Below are 21,122 nucleotides of genomic sequence, written 5' to 3'. Positions count from 1 at the left end.
AGGAAAAGTTGGGGTGAGCAGCATGCCTCTGGAGCGGTGTCTGTATAATAATCACAAGGATCAGGAAAATACACCAACATTACATCTGTGCATGTGTAATTTAAGTGCATGTGATAAAAGAAAGTGTTGTTTCAGCTGTATGTGTGAATGGCAGTGCAAATCGCTTTTTGATAGTTGCTTAAACCAGCTAAGCGGTTTATAAATGCAGCCCATATGCCATTTTGATCAGAATGATAACTCAGTTTGAAGATGAGCGGCAGCCGATGTGATTCCCATCAAAAATGGTCTCCAGAATGGTCTTTTTCAAAGTGTTCACATTCAGTGTGACGTTTCCTAATATTATGCACCGTAACGGAAGGAAGGAAGGTTTATGTTTTGTTAGAACAGCCTCGTAACATAAAAGTTATTCAAATAAAAGGGCAAGAAAACCCCACTTTAAGTTGTTGTTGTACAAGTCAGGGTTTCATGCTGGATTTGTGACATCTGCTGCATGCTTAAACATTCTTAAAATGTGCAATAATGTGATATCTAAGTCTCCAAAGAATTGAAAATCCTACATAAACACTAGAAATTGTTTAATAGCGAACTATGAAAATAGCTCAAATGTGAATAGAAAAATCCAGTGAGACCGTTTACAGTACTTTGTGACACGTGTCTGAAAATTGTTCTGATGTTCCCCGAAGGCAATGTGCTTTTTTTGATTGAAGCCATCATTATTTTCAATTTTGGGTGTAACTTTCATTGTTTGACTGTTTTTTTAGTCTTTTTTCTGCTCGATTTGTTCTTTGCCATCACATTAAACCCTCAGTGATCTTTTTTCTATAACTATACTATACTCCTTTAATCTCCATCTCTGAATCCCTATTTCTTTTATTTTTTTGTGTCTGTAAGTTGCTGTGATTTTAAATGACTCACTGAGAAATGGTGTCATTGGAGTATTTCCCTGTGAGAGCTTGAGATTTGGCCTGAACCATTAACTTAATCTGGGATAACAACCCACTGAGGAGAGGCTGAAGAGAACCAAAGAGTTGTTTGTGTTGGAATTGGCTCAAGGTGAAGGTTAGTGCACTGAAAAGTGACAGTGACAGACGTCTGACAGAATGGAGCTTTTAGGAATATACCGCTGATTTTCATCCTCGTTTTGGAAAGCATTTTCTTATTTACTGTGATATAAGGCAGATATATAGTCTAATGAAAACTAGATAAACTTTTACTAATCAGATCAAACTTATCTGAGTGGTTCCACTCAATGAAATCAAATATTTAAATGGAAGATGTTCGTAGAGGTTACGTGAATTTAGTGAAATTAATTCATTTGTTTTATTTATTTGTTGACTGAATATTGTCAAGCCAGTCTACACTGACCTAGACCTGCAGAAACCAAAAGAAAGGGAGAAACCTTACCCCCTGTGAGCATCAGGGCACATTTGCAATGGTCACAGCTGTCGTTGTCCTGGTCTCGAGTGCTGAAGCCGGCCCCATGTGTGGTCAGGCTGCTCTGCTTTCCTGTTGTACCACTGTAGCCTCTCAAATATAACCTGAGTGACAGGAGAAAGAATGATTAATGAAGACTGATCGGACAGATTCAGTATGTTGCCTTTCTGGGCTTGTATGTGGACAGGTCCAAAATATGCACATGCATCCTGTCCCTTGAGACCATATGTATGTGCAGTCATAAATATACTGTATGTTCACAAATCTGTGAAGTGCAAGAGTACAAATACAAGGGTGTGTGACTACATGCACAACTGTACGCCCATGTTTGAGCCAGGCGAATATGTGATTCAGGTACGCATTTCAAAGTGCTTTTTTTAAAGAAATAGTGACACAGTAAAATAATTTGAGTTAAAAGACCATGCAAACGACAAGCAGATACAGAATTTTCGATAATTCAAAAATGAATTGTACATTTTATTTTCTGAAAGGCCGGTGTAAATAATATGCTCGGATTTGAGAGAGCTGACACTTTCAGCAGACCTCAGGTATTATTATTATTATACAAAACTCTATAATACTGGAAATGAAGGTTTTTCTTGTCATGTCTGACAGAAATGTTGTCATTTTTGCTGTGTTAGAAGGTTATTATGACTCTTAATTGTACTTATATGTTGCAGTTTAGGTCTGAATCTATAAATACATCAAGGCTTCTGGTTTGATGCTTGATTTGTAAAGGATAATTGTTTTCTAGTCTTTGGCCATGTGACCAATAATAATGATGAATGGAATTTAATATTTTCTAGAACTTGAGCAAAAATTCTGTAATCTGTGTTTTTGCACTTTTTGACTTTAATTTTATCTAATATTTCATATTAAATAATATACTTCCAAACATTTCCAAATTGTGTACAAGTTCATAGAGGAGATCTGGTGCCACTTTTAAGGCAAAGGTGTTCACAGCACATGTTTTTATCAGAAAGCAGTCATGTGTTTGTGCCATAAAGGTTTGCTCTTTCACCTAAATTCAGTCATGATTTTGTTGTGATACTCTGCATGTTTGTCAAGTAAAACCACGTATACCAACAGAGCTGTGATAATTAGGTAATTCTGTCAACTGAGGGGAAAATATCTGACAACAGTTTTGATACAAACAAACACATTTTGTTCTAAATGTCTAAATTTTGCTGCATACATTTCTCGAGCTTGGCAAACAACTTTGGGTCCTGGGAAAACAATAACTAATGCAAATAATAAATGCATCATCTTACCGTCTTCTGTCATTGTACTGATCAAACAAGTAGCTGTTAATCAAATAATTCAAGGTTTATCACAGTATTGATCAAATAAGCACCTGTTAACAGCATAATGACAAAAGCTGCTGAAGATATCTGCACGCTGCAGCTCAAAACTACTTTGATGTGGAAATAGAACCTTGTGCCTTTTGATCGAACTGATACTGCGTGAAGTTGAAAGCAGCAAAAAGGGTATTATAGTATAAATAATGTAAAATACTGGTTAATGAATACTTTGTGTGTGTAGGTGTATCTGTTACCTGTATTGCTGTTTCTCACTGGTCATTGTAAATCGGTCATACAGGTAATGGGCGGAGTTTGCCTCCCAGTCCCTCAGCTCCACTCTCAGAGAGTACTGGCCCTGACTCGTCAGCAGGTACAAAACTTCATTACCCAGCCAGTGCTCTCCCAACACGTCCCCAAAACCCTGCGGGAGGGGACGAGAGGTTGTCAGGTGTGATTAGGAACAGATTTTACTCAGCTTTTATAGTCCTTGATCGTGATTGATCGCTCTCACTCTGAGACAAACTGACCATTTTGTACTCCCTCCAGCTCCTCTGGAAGTCCACGCTGCCGTTGAAGCGCCGCTGGAAGACTGTCCAGCCTCCGCCACTTGTCTCCATGTCACAATACACCTTCAGATAGAGAAATTTAAGTTTTAAGCACAATTTCAAAATATTTTAGAACTAAAAAGACTCAATAATGGTAGACTACAAATGCACAAGGTCTCCACTTTAAGATATTCTAAAATGGACACTATTACATTTGATCAGTTCATAAGGGTGTATGTCAGCTATTTTCTATTCAAGGAGAGTGTTGGGGTCAATTAAACAAACTGAGGATGAAGACTTATTTTCTAAGTCTTTATTCTAAGAACAGATTTGTAATGTTGAGAATAAAATTTAAATACTAAGACTAAAGTTTCAAGAATATTCAAATGTTGACAATAAACACTTCTGGTCTATCAAGTTTAGTGTGCCTGCTGCCATCCTCTGTTCAACCAGGGGATGTACTGTGTATGGGAGTTTATCAAGTGGTTCAACTTTAGGCTGCCATCCACTTGTACTGGTAATGGAGATACCACGTGCACACCTGTCATTACAATGTGCATGGCAAAGATGAAAATTCAGTTTTAACCACATTCATCTGATTAATTCAAATAGATAATGATGCTGTTTTGAACATTTTTGCAGGAATGTGTCCATTTATTCAAGGTTTGTCTGGTTTCTTCTTCTGAACAGACGCTATTTTTGCCACAGTCTCTTTGAAGTAGTGATTACCACACTTAGATATTGTGCTAAAATTAAGAGCATGCTTGGAACTACATCTATTCTGAAGTACTATGTCACCATTTCATTTACAAAAGGCTTTTTGTACACATGTTGTAGCTCTATATGCTAATGCTAGTTTTTTAAATCTCGAACTGCCACTCTCAACATTTATCTTAACATTAATATTTAATTAATATTCCAGTCCTACAAGAGCCGGAAGGGTGAGGGGAGGGGTCTTCCCATACCCCTGTCTCCTGGTTGCTGCTCGGGGCAGGAGGGGCCAGGAGGATGAATTATTCTGCTGGTTCGGGGTCTGTGGTGGCTGGGGGGCTGCTGCGCCACACCCCAGCGGAGTTGAAGGAGGGAGGACGTGTGGATGTTCCACTGTGTGGCTGTCTGGGGTGCTTGGCCCTCTTGGGTATTGGGTGGGGCCTCTACCGGGGGGTTTGGGGGCGCTCGGGCTCCTGGGGCCCGGGTCCGGGGCATGGCCTGGCTTCCTCTGCGGTCTTCTGGGTGGATGTGTGGTTGTCCCTGCGGTGGGCTTCCTGGGTTCTGTGCTCTGATTGCTGGGGGGGGGGGGGGGGGGGGGGGGGGGGGGGGGGCTGTATACTTATACACTCATAACAGAGGCCGTGGATTGTCGTCTGTTTTGTTTTTACAGGTGTAGCAGCTGGTTGTCTGGTTTTTGTTTCTATTTTTGTTTTGTTTCCTCTTCTTCTTTCCTTGTCCCCCAGTCCGGTTCGGCTCTATTACATGTTATAGATTGTAAACAAAAATAAATAAATGGGCAGTTGATGGGCATCAAGGGGTGCTTTACATTTATAAAGCTTCTCTTGGCAAAGCAAATCTGTTTGGCATAAAAGGTATTCAGATTACAATTCTGCTGCCATAATGCTGGACAGGACAAGGGGGAAAAAAAAAGAAAAATTTAATTTCAAATTGTAATATTTAACTTTGAATTTTTGAGTTTTTTATGGCCTTAATGCTCTGTTTCACAAACTTTAGTGTGGAATGTGCTGATTGTTAAAATACACTGTGGCTTAAAATTATTACTCATAGAATAATTATTGACTTGATTCCAGTGTTTGGTCAGAAAATGTATTTGTTTATTTATTTAGCTTTATTGACTGCAATGATAGCTCAGTTTTAAGAAACCCATGATTGAAATTTAAATAGATAAAAACAAGCTTTTTTCTTGTATCTTTAGTCTTCATTTGAGCATTGATGTTTTCAACAAGAAATGTTTCATTTTATGGCATTTAACTCTGAAAACAGTAGAAATGTTGGTATTTACCTGCACAGGCTCAGTTCTGTTGCCGATGTAGATGTGATACAGGCCATTCACAGAGTGACCGGCCTTGAAAGCATCTGCACAGTCCTTCCACATCTGGGTTTGAGGAGGTGACCCTACATGCAATGACACAACAAAGTGTTATACAGTCAAATAATGAGCTCTTGTTAACTTGTAGGCTTTCTCAGTGAGAACATGTGTGCACATACCTGTAGTACTGGCCACCATGTTAATGAGCGTGTGGACAGACTGCATCAGCTGAGTCTGCTGCCTCTGCAGAGCGGTGTTGTTGCTGCTGGCGACTCTGAGCTGCTTCTCTAAAGACTCTATTGCCATCATCTGAGTCCTGACCACAGACTGAAATAGGAAAAAATCACTGGTGTTTAATCACTGAGGATACTGAGGAATTTGTTCAGAGGTCTGCATATGTTCTATCAATGCATGAAGGTATAGATCATTCTTATCCTCATTTTGGCTTTATACGTTTAATTTGGCGTGCATTTCACTTATAAATTCATTTTAAAAATGACACTTTTCACATCTGAGGGCCCATTGCTCAGGCATGTGAATGGAGTGAGACTGAAGTTGTTTGAATAAGTGAAAAATTGGAAAGAAAAAAGTTGTCTGCTTGCTTACAGCTGTATAATTTACACTTATGAGGTCAACCTCTCGTCGATCATCATCAAGTACACTGAAAGCTTGAGCATATAGATGTAAGATATGGCCTAATAAATATAAAACCTATGCTGAAACATGATTTAATGACCCAAATAACCTGCCTCCACCAGCCCTGACAAGATTAATTTTAAGACATACACAGACACCTGTCCAAACAGCCTGCTGATGATGTTGCTGTGCTGAAACAACACACAGATGTCACTTTAACTAACTGTACCTGCAGTCTGTTCTTCTCCTCCTTCATGTCCTGCAGCTCTCCTCTCTGTCGAGACTCCAGTATCTGAACTTGGCTCTCTAAACGACTGAAAGACAAAAAGATGGAAGAACTCTGAAGACTTAATACGTGTGCTGAAAGATTTTCTTCTGGAGAACATATAAAAGCCCTCTTGTTGACGACAGAACACAGGCGTCTTCCAGATCAGATAATAAAATCTGATGTGTCTTACTTACCTTCAGCATGTCATGCTTACACAAGTTTTCTGGTTATATTTAGGCTGTTGGTTAGTTTAAGGTGATACCAGACATTGAACACTTAATCTAATTCTTTATTCCAACAGGTAAAGATTACATGCAGCAGTGTCTTCTGTTCCTGGATGAAAACATGGAGTAAGTAGCATTGGAGTAAAGACCTCAGACCATCTTATTCAGCTGAAATATTTTTAGAGTTGAAAGGTTTTTTCCTAAATTAAATGTTGTTTCCAACATCATTAATTAAGATATTGTATTTGAAAAACAAAAGGTCTGAAATGATGGTTATTCGGATTTTTTCACAGTGAGGATTTTTTAAATCAGATTTAGCTGAGCTCCCACTACAGTGGGAGCAAATGGAGCTGCAGTGTTCTCCAACATCTGGAAACCACAGACTCTGGAAAGTCATTTCTAGGACGTAGTCCCCTTTTTGTCGAATGTCGTGATAGAATCCGGACACTGAAACCCCAAACAGATGACAGAATATGGATTGATAAATGAAAATAACCACTTACTGTTTGAGAAAAATAAAACAGAATGCAAAGCTGACTATTGGGAACAGGCCAAAAACAGATGTAATGTTGTCACCTGACTGCAACCTTGATTCCTCTCTTTATAAATACAGCTGCCAAAGAGAGCTGAACACAAGCATATCAAAATAAACTCTCTCAAAAATGACAACTGTCTCTTGTCTAATGCCCAATCATTTCTATAAATCTAAGGCAGAGAGACCAAAATGAAAACCACCCACAGCCTCACAGTAGGTCATTGGAACAACTGACTGCAGCTTTTACAAACTTTTTCTAACCTTGTTAAACTTACCATATTGCTTTACACCCACATTCAAAATACAAAGACTTCCCATAAAAACGTTCTTAATCACTAAATCACAAAGAAGAGGAGGAGGAATGTTGACGTATGACACATGAGCATTAGACTGTTAACCATGAAGCTGGTGTGCAGGGACGAGACAAACCCAAAATATTTATGCCCCAAATTTGTAATGGACCAGAGGTTGTAACTCCTGAATTACTCCCTCTCATTAAATAAGCTGTAACAGGGAAATAAAGACTAATATCTTGACCATCATTCTTCCTGCCAGGTCAGACCACAGCTCTCGTTATCTCTGCAGCTGAACCAGCAGTGCAACTGTTGAAAATAGACTCCAGCCCACAGTTAGATCAACAACATATGAGCCAAATGAATGAAACCTGATGAGGAGTGGCAGCGGCTTCAGAGGAGCATGTGGAACATGTCGGAATGAGGCTGAATGTCCAGTTCACTTTCATTTACTGGTCCTGTGCTCAGAGCAGAGTGCAGAGTGAGACGTCCTGCAGGGGTCGGGTGTCACACAGCGTCTGCTGGTGGCCATTATTAATAATGTGCACTTTAAAAGTAAAATTCCACCTGTTCTTTCAATAAGGTTTCATCATTATAGTAGTCATTTCTGTTTTTAAAAAGCTGTGTGGCCTACATGAACAATTACACGCTTTGCAAAGCTCATTCCCACCAAAAGAAGAGATTTGATGTAGCTAAGTTAAAAGAAAAGCATTCAAAAATTCAAGGAGGATTTGGAGTCTCGTGCATGCTGATCTGAGTTGTTTTTTCATGCTATGCAGTGATAAGTTTAGCACATCTATTTACACATCCCAATCTCACTCTGACACTGTCATATACTGTCAGGACCAACACCGTGGATGGCATTCAGCATCAGAATCAAATGCATCAGACATCTGTGTCAGTATCTGATGCACTGGAGTGCAAAGCAGATATCCGAACCTACTTTACTCAAATACAGAGCTAAACCTCACCAGAGCATTGACTTATTTTCCGCTTAAGCTTTTTAGCAGTTAGCGAGACACAAGGGACAGGTAATTTCTGCAATTTCACCACAACTTCTTAGGAAACTGCATGGTCTAATTCTGACATATGATTAACAAGAAGGTACAGTAAATTGATAATAGATGGATTTAATCTTCACGATTCTCCTGTTGTACAGCAATATGTGAATATGCAACAGATGTATAAGAATACAAGAAGTAACATCCATTCATCCATCCTTTTTCTATACCCACTTGATATACTTTAGGGTCACAGGGGTCTGGAGCCATAGGGTGAAAGGCTAGGAACTGAGCAATTCAAAGTCCAGTTTCTGCTGAAGTGTAGGTAACAAGAGTCAGACATGATTGTCATTCATTCTATATGACGTAGCTTATTGATACAAATTAGTGATATTTTCTTACATGAGCAGGTGAGACTTTGGTCCCAACCAGGAACTGATAGTGTGTTTCATTATGAACTGAAACACATTATCAGCTCCTGGTGGTGATCGTTTCAATATGCTGACCTCCACATGAACGTGGAAACATTTTTCACAGTGATGTAGGCTGATGAGGAGCCACTGATCGCTGTGGTGTTGCTGATTGTGCAGCAATGTGTCAAGCAAGTACATGAGTGGGGAGCACATATGCAGCACACTGCTATGTTTGCATGTGTAGATCCATGAGTCTGCAGTGTTGTACAGACTGTGTGGGTACAATTTGCTGTTTATACTTTGATTATTAAACTATGGGAGCTGAAAATGTGTGCGTGCTTTGTGGAATACTGAAATATAACTAAGACTTCTGTCAGAAGTATTCAAGGAATTATTTTTTCAATTTGTCTCAATAAAGTTTTATTGAGACAAAGTGAGTTGAGCCTGTTCCATCATGATAATTAATTGTGGCACAGGTATGTACACAAATCAAGCTGTCTATACGACTGCTCATTGTTGTCTGGATTTTTATAGCTAAATTAAAGAATTAAATGCTCCTTGGTTAGGAAAATGTTCCTACCTCTAAGGTGTTTCCAGAGAATGTACGGATAAATACGTGTGTGCCGCTGCCTACATTACTGCCCTGGCAGATTGGAAATTAATCTTCACAGTGAAGGTGAAAACAGAGATGTTTGGGTTAACGGCAGCCAGCTGTGTCCACCAACAGATGACAGCTGTCTGTGTGAATGTGGAAGACATTAAGTCAAAATGATTTATCCGAATCGCACACACACACACACACACACACACACACAAATGTGACTGTGAATCGGCCACTGCCGTCTGGGCAAAGAGGTGTGAAAGAAAGTTCAGATTACTTAGTGACAGTGGATGCAGCAGAAATCAATATTTTTGTTTATTTTTTGACTGCATGATGGTGTGCTGGTTCTCTCCATGTATGTGTGGATTCTACTCTGACTTCCTCCCACCGCCCAAAAAACATGCATGTCAGGTTAACTGGTGACTCTAAACTGTCCCTATGAGTGAGTGAGAGTGTTGTTTGTCTCGTTTGTCTCTGTGTGTACCCTGCCTCTCGCCCAATAACAGATGGGATAAGTTCCAGATGTGATACACAGATATGACTAGTGCAAGATTTTTTGTTTGCATAAGTAGATTCCCACCATGCACCTGGTCTCTAAGATCAACTGTAACTCCCTTAATTCTTTGGTGTTTAGAGACACAAACAACATTTGTTTGGTATTTCTGCCTTCATTTAAACTCACCAAGACACACAGGGTTAGCTCACTTTTGTGAGCTGGGCAGATGCCGTTACACAAGCATGGTCGCAAATATTGTTTTTTACTTTTATCTTAGGTAGGTGCTACTGTTGAATAGGTTGACTTTAACACAATGGTTATTAGAAAGGCTGATAGTAACCAAATGCTAAAACAATCAAACCCATATCCAGGCTTTATAGATCTGTGTTACCCCACAGCACATGAGTTTCTTAAATAACGTAGAGAATCCCAGTAACTAGTGACCTACCCTGTTACCTGTCCTGTTAGCAGAATGTTGCTAAAGTAGCTTGTGTTTGTTCAGGTTTGGAACACTAAGCTATTGTTTCTTTGTTTGGAGGTAGCTTATTCATTCATTCAGGGAGGAAGGTAAGGGCTTGCAAAGAAAAAGATGGTGCTGAAAACAAGCAGCAGCACAGAGCCTCGAATTGACTTGAGTCATGTAACATCTTTTATCCATTCTAAAATAATCCAGCAGTTTATGTCATTACTCAGTTTGATACTGGCATGATCACTGAAACTGTAGACTTACTGTTTTAGAGTAAATCGACACCAACCTAACAACACAATCCACATTTCTTTGTCTTTTGTGGCCAAGGTGTAAAAAGATATGTGCTCTCTTAACGAACTGTGTTGGTATCCACTCACACACAGAGGTGTTAACACACTGTCGAGCTACTGTTTCTAAGTCACATACACACAGAAACACACACGCACGTGCTGTCCAAGCCTCTGCGTTTGTGATGTATCCAATACCGTAAACAGAGAACACTCCTGATAATCACTCTGCATGTTTCACCACACACTGCACAGTCCAAGTTCACCTCATGATGAAAAATTGTGAAAATATTGTGATTCCAAATATTGTGTGTCTCGCAGCAACAGCTGTGGACTTATTTCCAACGTCTACACTCGCTTACTTGTATTTCAAATATCCCCACTGATAAGTTAGCAGCTGGGATTGTGTGGCTGGTATTGTTTTCCCGTATGAGCCTCTGTGTGCATGTGTGTTATTCATCACAGCAAAATGTGCTCCTAAAGTAAAACGAATCACCATATGTGTGGTTTGAGTAATTTGGCAGATGTTTGTGTGTGGACAGATTTTAAAAATGCGAATGTGTTACCTTGGTGCAAGAAAGACTCATAAAACATTTTACGTGTGTAACTGAGATTAAAGGTAATGCTGAGTTGGAAGATGAGTGCATTGCGACCCAGTACTGAGTGATCATTTACGCACTGATGTTGTAATAACTACTGTTTACACATGGGTCAAAAGGTCAATTAGTCAACATAAAAAACACAGTCAGTTTTCTACCTGTTCTTGTCTCGCAGCTGGTTAATCTCAGTTGTCTGCAGTAAGAGCTCCTTTTCCAGCTTGTTGGTGGACAAAGAATTCTCCAGAAGCTGGATCTCAATCCGAGAAGTGTGGTTCAGCACCTGGTGAAAGAGCAAAACTACAATGAATCCACAAAGTCTGCTTTAAAGACACAATTTAAGCAAACTGGAAACTCATTTACCTTGGCTTCAACCACGTTGAGTTTGCGTGTCTGCTCTGCCGTGTGTGAGAGGAGGTTTGTTCCAATTTCCAGCATTGTGGCTGTTTGGTTGTGAACGGCGTGCGACTGTATGTTGACGACATCTCGCCTCAGGCTCTTCTGTATGAAATTCTCCAACTGCAAATTAAAAAAAACATAAATATTACATCAGACTTCAGATTGGATGAAAATAAAAGCTAAAAATTGGAAAGAACAAAGAAAGGAAGACGGAAAATGTGGCACACAATGAAGGTGTAAGATTACTGCATGACTGTAAAACATCAGTTTGCAGCTGCATGGATTGTATGATGAATGCTTTGTGGATCAAAGTGCTAACATTTAAATAGAGAAATGTATATGGGAGAAGCATCAGAGTATGTTCTTAGGATTGACAGTGAAGCTCCAAATCTCAGGATGTTTGGCTCTAAACACAATTGTTTGCCATCAGTTGTTATGTCTTCATGTATTTTACTGTAATTTGGGGGTAATATTAACAATCATTAGTATCAGTCATGCACTGAACACTGTACAGCGAGTAAATCTGTGAGTGAATGAGGACATTTCTTGCTTTTAGTTTCCTTGTTAAGACTCGTGTTATTTGGACTTTGTTTGACTGCCTGTTGGAGATTTTTTTAAACCTTTTTATTTTATTCTAGCATTGCCTGCTTTATGTCAAGTTAAAACCGTATTCAGTGGCATGCTGTTTTATATGATGCATTCTGATTGTTTGGTTTTATAGTTGGCAAGCGTCACTCAAATTATGAGATTTCAGTACTACGTTGATGACTCTGTTTGAATTTAGTATTTGGTTAGCATTCGGACCGCTGAACAATGGATTTCAGTATGTTTCCATCACAACTGTTAATTAGCATGTCAGACAGCTGTAAGAAGTTTTTTCTGTTATCATTAAAAAAACAGCAGACATGAGGCGGATGGAAATGTTTTTACTTTATAAAAACATTATATAATAATGTAATAACACACTATAATTTGACATTGGATGAAGGGTTGTTGAATAAGGAAACTAACTGGTATGATAATGGTAATGTTGCTAAATCAAAATGTTGAGTAAGATTACCACAAGTGAGCACAAGAAGATGAGAACCACAGTAAAAGTGAGTACTGAAATCATAAAGATTTGCCGTCTGAAAACCACACATTTATGAATAAAAGTTCATTTAAATTTGATTTCAATCTGGAACAAACTTCCTCCACCCACAGAACCTTGTTGCTGCCTAAAAGAGGCAGAAAATTGAAAGCAAGACAAAAATATGAGAAGAAGACATAAAGGTGAGTTGAGTTTCTTTCCAGAAGTTTAAAAAAGCTCAGCTGTGACTTAGTGTATTCTGTGAACTAAAACCACCCACTAAGCTAAGCACATTGAGTTCACCAAATCAAACATATATAATGAAACATGTCAGGAGGTCTGGTATATAAAGAAACAGGTCTCTCCATCTCTGGGAATATCAGCCAATGCCAACTTGTACTGCCATGCTGCGACCTTCAGCCGCTGACAAATAAATAATCTGTCCATCGAGCCATTTATTCATGCCTCTGACTCCACATCCTCAGGATATCAGTGCCACTGAGAAGCATGGGGAGTTGATAAATATACTGCTGGACCAACAAACAGATTGGTCCCACCGGGAGAGCCAGTTACCAATGAGGCCAAGTTCAGGCCACAACACCCACATAATGTTTTCACTCTTCTAACAGGGATCCCATCGCAAAACTTCATAATCGCTCTGTTTTAACTGCATCTGGGCTTTATTTACAAATCAGATCGGAGGTGGGTGTCAGAACACAGATCACTGATTATTGTTTGCTTTTTGTTGCTAATACCACAGCATAAGAAGAAAAGTAGCAAATGAAAATGATACGTTGTTAGATATGGGGATTTATTAGATGTTATGTAACTGAGACAGTTTTACAAGAAAAGTATGAATAAAAAACAAACTATATATTCGTTGAATATATTAAGTAACTGGTTTTAAATAGGATGAGTTCTCTGTCAATATCTCGTAGTGTATAAAACAGACCACTGTGGGGCACAAAATCTGCTTTAGCAGTAAAGATGGGAATACAGATGGGATTTACCAAAGAAAAGCAATACTCTCAGCAGCTGAGGGGAAGGGGAACAGTGATTTTTCTTCATTAGTGCTTCACATGACTGGGGTTGTTGCTTTGTGGATGTACAAGAGTCAGAAAACACAGAAAGAATTTGTTTATCAGAGCAAATCAATTGCCAATCCATGCTATTGTTAATTTCCTGAAGGGACTCAATGGTCTGGAACCACCAACTGGAAGGAGTAATGCAATAATTGATGCACTAAAGTGTTTTAACACACGCTCTCTTGTTACTTTTTAAATGTGTTTCATGAACTGAACACACCGTAACCTCTGTAGCTGGGATGTTATCATTCACATTTTCACCTGCATCGTCTCTGACTGAAACAAGGTTTTTCTTTTATTGTTTTTTTGGCTACATGTTTGGTTTAAATGACACTTATATGTGCCATAAAGTCCTGAACCATTAAACAAACTCGTTTGAGAGTAGTTCGAGTGAAGAGTGACGTCTTATGGAACTTGTGAAAACAAGATATAAATATTTTTTAGAATATGAGCCAGAGTCTGTTTTAAATATTTCAACAGGACCTGTAAATAGATTCATTCTTATAACCTCTATTTTCCTCATTATTGAAATGAGCTTGTTGTGCCCTGTGTTTCACATTGACGTCTGTTACTGTAACTTAATGAGCCCAGATTGGTAAATATTAAAATAGTTTGATAAGTGTATTTTTTCTCTTATTTAGATTAATTTTTGTCCCTAACCTAAAACGTGCCCCATATCCCAGCATTGTTCACCTCACCAAGGTTTTCTTGATCTCAAAGTTCAGTATGTTTGATCAGAGATCGAAGTAACAAAGTGAGAAATGAAAACTAAAGTCATCTAGTATCCTGTACTAACTTTGATTAACTTAAAGCAAATAATGGCTTAATTTTATATTCACAATCTTTTTAATCAGCAATATCTTTAACATTTAGCTTTTTTCTGTTTTTTTACTTCCACTCTTCATAATGTTGTGTCCTTTAAGTGTGAGTCAGTTAATATTTGCCCTTTCATTAAACTTTTGATGTGATCTTATAAGAAAGTCTTACTTGCTATAATTGGGGCCTTTACTAAACCACATCATCGTTGCCACACAAAGTTATTTTAGAGAGCAAGAATTTCAATAACATTATTGTTGGAATAAAATTTATGTGCTCATTGAATGAAATTTGTTGGTTTTCAGCTTTGGTCATTATTGATGTTCTTTTCTGGCTATGATTCTATCATAAATAAAAATCTGGTGGACTTTATTAAAAGTAATTCCTTTTACTTTCAGTCAAAACAAAGTAAGACAGAAGCCCTAATAATAATAATATATTTCTGCTGCTGCTATTGTTGGTTTTTGTATCTTAAAATGGTTTCCACTGTTTAAATAAATAGACTGCATTTTCAAACAATATTTAATCAGGAGCGAAGCCAATCAAAATATAGTGGTAGGATTTTGTTATGAGACCAGAGGGATTATTAGGGGGCTAATGTAGAAATGCTGAACTTTACTCTTTCAATATATGCGAGTGAGTGAATTCTCCTGCTTTCAGAAATTACAGGAATTTTGAAAACGAATTGGGATCCAACATGTAATTCAATAAGCTGATAACATTTCAGATGTGATTTTCAGGAAGATACAAAGTTGATAAATCACAATCAGAGACATGGTAGATGAGTCAAATGCTCAAATACTGATCTCACAATGTGAAGAAAACCATTCAGAAACATGATCCTGACCAGAATCTACACATTTATTTTCTGCTTTTCTAACTTGTAATTAATTGTGGTGGAAATCTGTTTACTCGTTGCTGACACACACTGTGTCCTGACAAACAAACCAACAATTGTGCCGAATAAAGATTTTAGAAGTGAACGGGACTCATTTCAAAGCAAAAAAACAGCTGAGTCATTCTTTTTAATGCTGATGAATCACCCTCATTTAAACAAAGTTTTGTTTACATGGATTTATTTTAGCTGGTGATGTTTTCACAGTTGATGGACCTTATTATGTTTAACATTCTTTGTGCATTTAGTTTGGTATTTCTAATTCTCACTAACTAGTTAAAGTTAGAAAAGTGCTATTTGGCTTAGTCTGCTTGAAGTCTGATTTAAATTCCACAAGCGTCCCTTACTAAGACCTTTTACGAGTGGGCAGATGGGTAACACAGCAGTCAGAAATCCAAGGGGCCTTTTTCAGGGACTTACTTGCAGGTGACTAAGTTTGGCTGGAACAAAGAGGGAAAACGATCTGATGTTGTGACGTAGCGAGATGTTAATCAAATAATCAAACAAGGAGAAAATAGCTGGAACGAGCTGGTTCGTTTCTCCCTCCTGCTCTGCTTCCTGAGATTCTGCAAAGATAAACTCTGACAAAAGCCAAAACTTCCACCTGGCTGCTGCACAGTCCACCAGCAGAGCCAGAGAGGGGGAAACTAAAGAAGCGTCTGTACCTGTTTCAGTGTGATGTAGTTTGTACAGAAACAGCAGAAATTTGCAATCTGTGAAGGAGCTTGAGTGTGAATAAAAGTGAGAATTAATAAAACACAAGTTCAGCAGATTCTTTGGATCTTCATTTTGTTACTTTTTTTGCAAAGGCTCCAGAGACATAATGTGCTGACTTTCTAATTGACCCTTACTTCCTTTGCTAGGATATAACCACACACTGGACATAAAACATCTTCTCTCAGACACACATAAACTGGTATGCATTCATGCAAACTCGCACACACACAAACACAATTAGCTCAACATGGGCCCACTTGCAATTATAAACTACACAAGTTAAGCCAGACCAACAAGCTCTGGGAATACGCACACAACCTCACGTATGGAGGGCTTATTCCAGAGATGCTAACTCAAACCACATGTTCATTTTGCTGTGATCTGGCCCTCTGGGTGACTTCAGAGGGGTCGGGGGGAAAGGGGGAGGGGAAAGTCACCAAACTGCCCCGATAACAAGACTGACGCAGAGGCAAGTAGCACTGATAGCGATCTGGGGTAACAAGTGCACGGTGTGTCGCTGGAGTGTGTCAGGATCCGTGGACATGGTACATACAGGGAACTGCATGAGACTAAACTAATAAGAAAATATACATCATTGATCATTCTTGAAAACGGTTTTAAACAACTACTTTTATGTTCTGTGTCAATGACCGAAATTGTGTGATGTCATGTTGCTTTGAAATGTGGAGGAAGTTACATCTTTTCAGCATAAAAGATGCAACTCACAGTCACGGTTAGTTTTCTTATCAACACGATCTTCTGAAGCTTGAATAATAACCTATGCAGTAATATAAATAACACTCATAATCTTGCTGTTATTTCTCAACTTCCTGTAAGACAAACCTAAAGACTGGAGGAACTATACTTCAAAACTGAGAGCAGATTTTAGATACATTTGACAGAACACTGAATAAATGGTCCGTAACCACTGGATCTTAACCCTCAAATCCCGCAAGAACACAAACTGTTGTGTATTCTTGTGCCAGATTAAACATGAGTCTCAGCCAGCAGCTTGTACAGTATATACAGTGACATCTGCCCTAAAATTGGCAAGCAAGAGTTTGATGGAGATCTTGGATGCAAAGCGATGTAAAACTGTAAGGCTTGGAGAGAAAGCTGGAACAGAGAGAAAGCTAGGTTTTAGTCAAACTGTATGTCATTATGAAACCTGAAGATGCACTGAAACCTACAAAGACTGAACAAAACTCACAATAAAACGGTCTCAACTGAACTGAGCACAATTAGAAGAATACACCTGATGACTGACAACAATCAAAAAGTGCTAGTCGGTGATGATTGGAGGTTCTGCTGGTTGACAATCCTGCAAATCCCTCAGGATTGTGTTCTCATACCAAAATAAAAAATGATGGAAACCTGTGACTTTTAACATATATATGCTGGACGATTTTCCATGTATACAAATGAGGAACAGTACTCAGAGTTTGGCTGAGGTCCTGGTGGACTCAAAGTCAATGTAGTCATGGTTGCAAAAAGAAGCCAGGTTTTATAGAAGTTTATGAGAAAACGAGTCTACTTCATGATTTGTGACCTCAGTAAACATTTTATTGCTATTTAGTTTAATGTCATATTCGTGAAATAGAACAAAAAATGTCAATTTCATGAATTATGGTCCTATTTAGAGGAAAATATATGATAAAAGGAGGGTATTATTTGGGTGAGGATATGCAGTTATTAGCAAGCCTCTACCTTATACGAATGTGAGGTCACTGTGTTTCTCAGTCAGGTCCAGCCCATTGCCCAGGGTATTCAGATCAAACTGCTGAACTCAAGAATTCAAAATGAGAATCAATGTGTAATGTCCAGGTAGTTTCCTGCCACTGTTATATTCAGTCTGTGGTTAGACTGTAAGGCCATCAAGGAAAGTGGAGCTTAGTCCCACATTAGCAGGTACAAAGCAGGTATATTGCCCATCCTGTTTATTCTAATTACACTATGTTCTGTTCAGCACTTTGAATATGAGAAGAAATAATCCATAAATGTTTGAAGCAGAAAGTGACTCTGAAGAAGAGGAAGCCGGCTCCAAGCTAGTTCAGTCTGGCCATGAGCAGTTCTCCTGGTCTGTGCCTCTTGCAGCTGTGCCAGCTCTCACAGCTTTCACAGCTGTAGGCAGAGAGCCCCACCTCCCTACCTTGGTCTTGCTTTTTCTGTCTTCTCCTATAAACTTGTGTTAACTTTTCGTCTAGCCTCTATTTTCATCAGTTCCTCACAGTGCATGTAAAAAAGCACACCCAGCAAATAGTCAGGGCAGGGTCCTTCAATCTTCTACATGGATCATTCAGGCTGCCTGACCTTGCCTTTCTGATATTGTAGGAAGCCTGCCAGTTCAAGGCAGAAATCAGCCTTTCGGATGAAAGGTGAAATGTCTTCAAGCTCCAAGAGGGAGTCCAGTTGCCCTTATTCAAGCTATTAGGATTACCATGACCTGTATGAATGAGAATCTCCATCAACATACCTCGATCACATTGTTGTGGGTTGATTTTGCTCATGATATGTCTTGTAGCACATAAAAAAAACTTTCATGGACATGTTAACAAGGTTAGAAACTTGATTTTCAGAGGAAGGAGACTCTTGGGCACAATCACAAGCACATTTCTGCACTTGGAAAAGAGACCCATGGATGGGATCTCACTGTGCAGATTACAGATCCCACCACATTACTGGTGTAAGTGTGTCCATCGTGCCAGTATGAGGACAGAAATGCAAGAGATGATGAAAGTCTGCTTAGCAAGCTGGCTTTTTTCCTGAGTGATAATGACTTTGAACTAATAGCAAAAGGTTTAAACTTGCAGCAACATGTGTTTGGTCTTTTACAGTCTTAGTCACCCAACCCTTCACACACATATAAACATGAAGTCTGGACCCTGGTTTACCTCAGTTTGGTCCCCACAGTGGTCGGAGGTCCCTGCAGTATGATATGCAGCCAAATTCAAGCTTCCATCGTGATGATTTAAAGACGAAACACACTCCCACACAAAGATAGTAGTGCATTTTACTGTTTATTTTTGTGTGGCTTTATCATACTGATTGCGTAATATCAATTTCCTTGAAATCTATCTATCTATCTATCTATCTATCTATCTATCTATCTATCTATCTATCTATCTATCTATCTATCTATTTATCTATCTATCTATCTATCTATCTATCTATCGGGTGATGGTGAACCCCTTACAGGATGTATTATGACATTCCTCTAAAGTCATGTGCTACACCGTACATGGCCTTGAAAAAAGCATCATGAGACTGATCAAAATGAACAGAGGACAAATCGTAAAATTGCTTAAACATACCTCTGGAGTTTGTTATATTATTGCAGCATCTCTGTAAGTATTAGAGAGTCCAGATGTTTTGGCTAATAATCAGAGTAGAACAAGCTAACAGCCTCAGGCTCTGTTTCTGAGGCCGTTGCACTTGATATACTGAAGGGAAATATCTGCCTGTATGGGACCTGACCTTTACTCTTATTGTCTCATGAATGAACTTGTCTTGAGTGCTTTGTGTGAAGGAGATCATAACTAGGATACATATTGTCCGAGGTTTACATAACTCCAACAAATGTGTATATTTGCATAAACCTTTCTGTGTATTTATGAAGATCTGTGCACTTGATGAGCTGATGAGTGAGGCTCGTTCTGAGTTGTGACACCTGTTGAACTTCTGCCTCTCTGACACAGACATGAACTCCTGAAGGTCGTCTGCACAGATTTAATTTCCTCATAAGGCTCTACAGCAGTGTTTAAGGAGCCACAATACAGATAAGGAAAAACAATCTGATTAGGATTGACTGGGGGGCAAAGTAGCACTGTAATAGAATTAGAAGATATAACTGTTCTAATGTGAAAATCATGTTGTTTTTAAAATATATTTGGTTTTCACACTGCATTTAGGAGGCCAACTGCGACTAAAAACAAGACTTTCATGGAAATACACAAATGTTTATCTTGAAAAAAGTTACTTTTTTAAGAGGGAACACTGATAAAGTTTTTTTTTTTTAAATTTCCTGTTTTATTTTGTGGACATTGAGGGTCAAAGCTTTTCACGGAAGGAATTTTGGATATCTTCTCCCATCACTCCATTAATCAAAAATTATGCAAGCTGCCAGGAAAGAATGGCTGCTTCAGGAAGAAAGGTTCTATAAGCCAGGCTATAATTGAGATATGAACAAATACCTCTGTCAAAACCTTCTGACTATCGACAGAAAAAAACTGGAATGTGTTGTGTATGTAAATGCTGCTGAAACGAAGATTTCTGACTCAGAGTAAGACCAAAACTGATTTGGAGAAAGCACATGTACTGTGAAGTTGCATTATATTTTACATTTTCATTCACCGATAAAAGTTTCAGCTGATAGATTTCACCATGATGCTTCCCCAGCTGATTACTTACATCAAGAACACTTGTCTTGATGAAAGTGTTTCCTGAAATGTTACGTTTGAAAATGTAAATGAAAAACTTTCTCCTTAAAATGCACTTATTTGCATAAATGTCCAGCAGACATTATGTAGTCAAACAAACCTAAATGTGTAGATACACATTTAGGTTTCCTTGACTGATTAATGGAATTGATTGAGTGACTGACTAAAGTCGATTTTATCTGATTGGACCTGTATTGAACTCGTTTACCTTCTCTTTAAAATGTCTTGAGGGGACTTTTCTCATCTCACAGACATACATTTTTCTGAATCTGAGACCTAAAACATTTGTTTTTTTCTGCCACATAGCTAACTGTTCTGTAAAAGCTGGGAAGCTGAGGACTGAAAAAGTGATCTTCTTACTACTACTCTCCATCCTAAGCTACAGTTGCCCTCAATTTATACAACAATTTAACAGCTGACCACTCATAAATGTAGACATCTTTATTTTCTAAAGGACCTCTGGCCTGTACAGTAGTATTGGAGTTAAACACATTTTTTGAAGTGTTATTCAAACATATATCAACAGCACCTCATCACATGTCTGTAAGCTGTTAAACAGGTTCTC

The 21,122-nt window shown here is 38.6% G+C and overlaps 2 protein-coding genes across 2 annotated transcripts in view; both read right to left on the bottom strand.

Moving 5' to 3' along the window:
- dennd6aa (DENN/MADD domain containing 6Aa) overlaps positions 1–21,122 on the bottom strand; it is a 271,486-nt gene that overhangs the window by 94,490 nt on the left and 155,874 nt on the right. The window lies entirely within an intron of this gene.
- angpt4 (angiopoietin 4) overlaps positions 1–21,122 on the bottom strand; it is a 65,140-nt gene that overhangs the window by 2,711 nt on the left and 41,307 nt on the right. Inside the window, exons 2-9 of the mRNA XM_072381543.1 lie at positions 11,504–11,659; positions 11,302–11,423; positions 6,187–6,271; positions 5,501–5,648; positions 5,295–5,407; positions 3,263–3,364; positions 2,990–3,156; positions 1,405–1,538 (exon numbers count right to left, since the gene is read on the bottom strand). Coding sequence (XP_072237644.1) covers positions 1,405–1,538; positions 2,990–3,156; positions 3,263–3,364; positions 5,295–5,407; positions 5,501–5,648; positions 6,187–6,271; positions 11,302–11,423; positions 11,504–11,659 — 1,027 coding nt within the window. The remainder of the gene's footprint in view (positions 1–1,404; positions 1,539–2,989; positions 3,157–3,262; positions 3,365–5,294; positions 5,408–5,500; positions 5,649–6,186; positions 6,272–11,301; positions 11,424–11,503; positions 11,660–21,122) is intronic.

Source organism: Leuresthes tenuis, unplaced genomic scaffold (genome assembly GCF_036924035.1).
Source record: "Leuresthes tenuis unplaced genomic scaffold, fLeuTen1.0.hap1 SCAF_3, whole genome shotgun sequence".
NCBI lineage: Eukaryota > Metazoa > Chordata > Actinopteri > Atheriniformes > Atherinopsidae > Leuresthes > Leuresthes tenuis.
The sequence above is the reverse complement of the archived record's forward strand: the minus strand, read 5'-3'. Positions and strand labels throughout refer to the sequence as shown.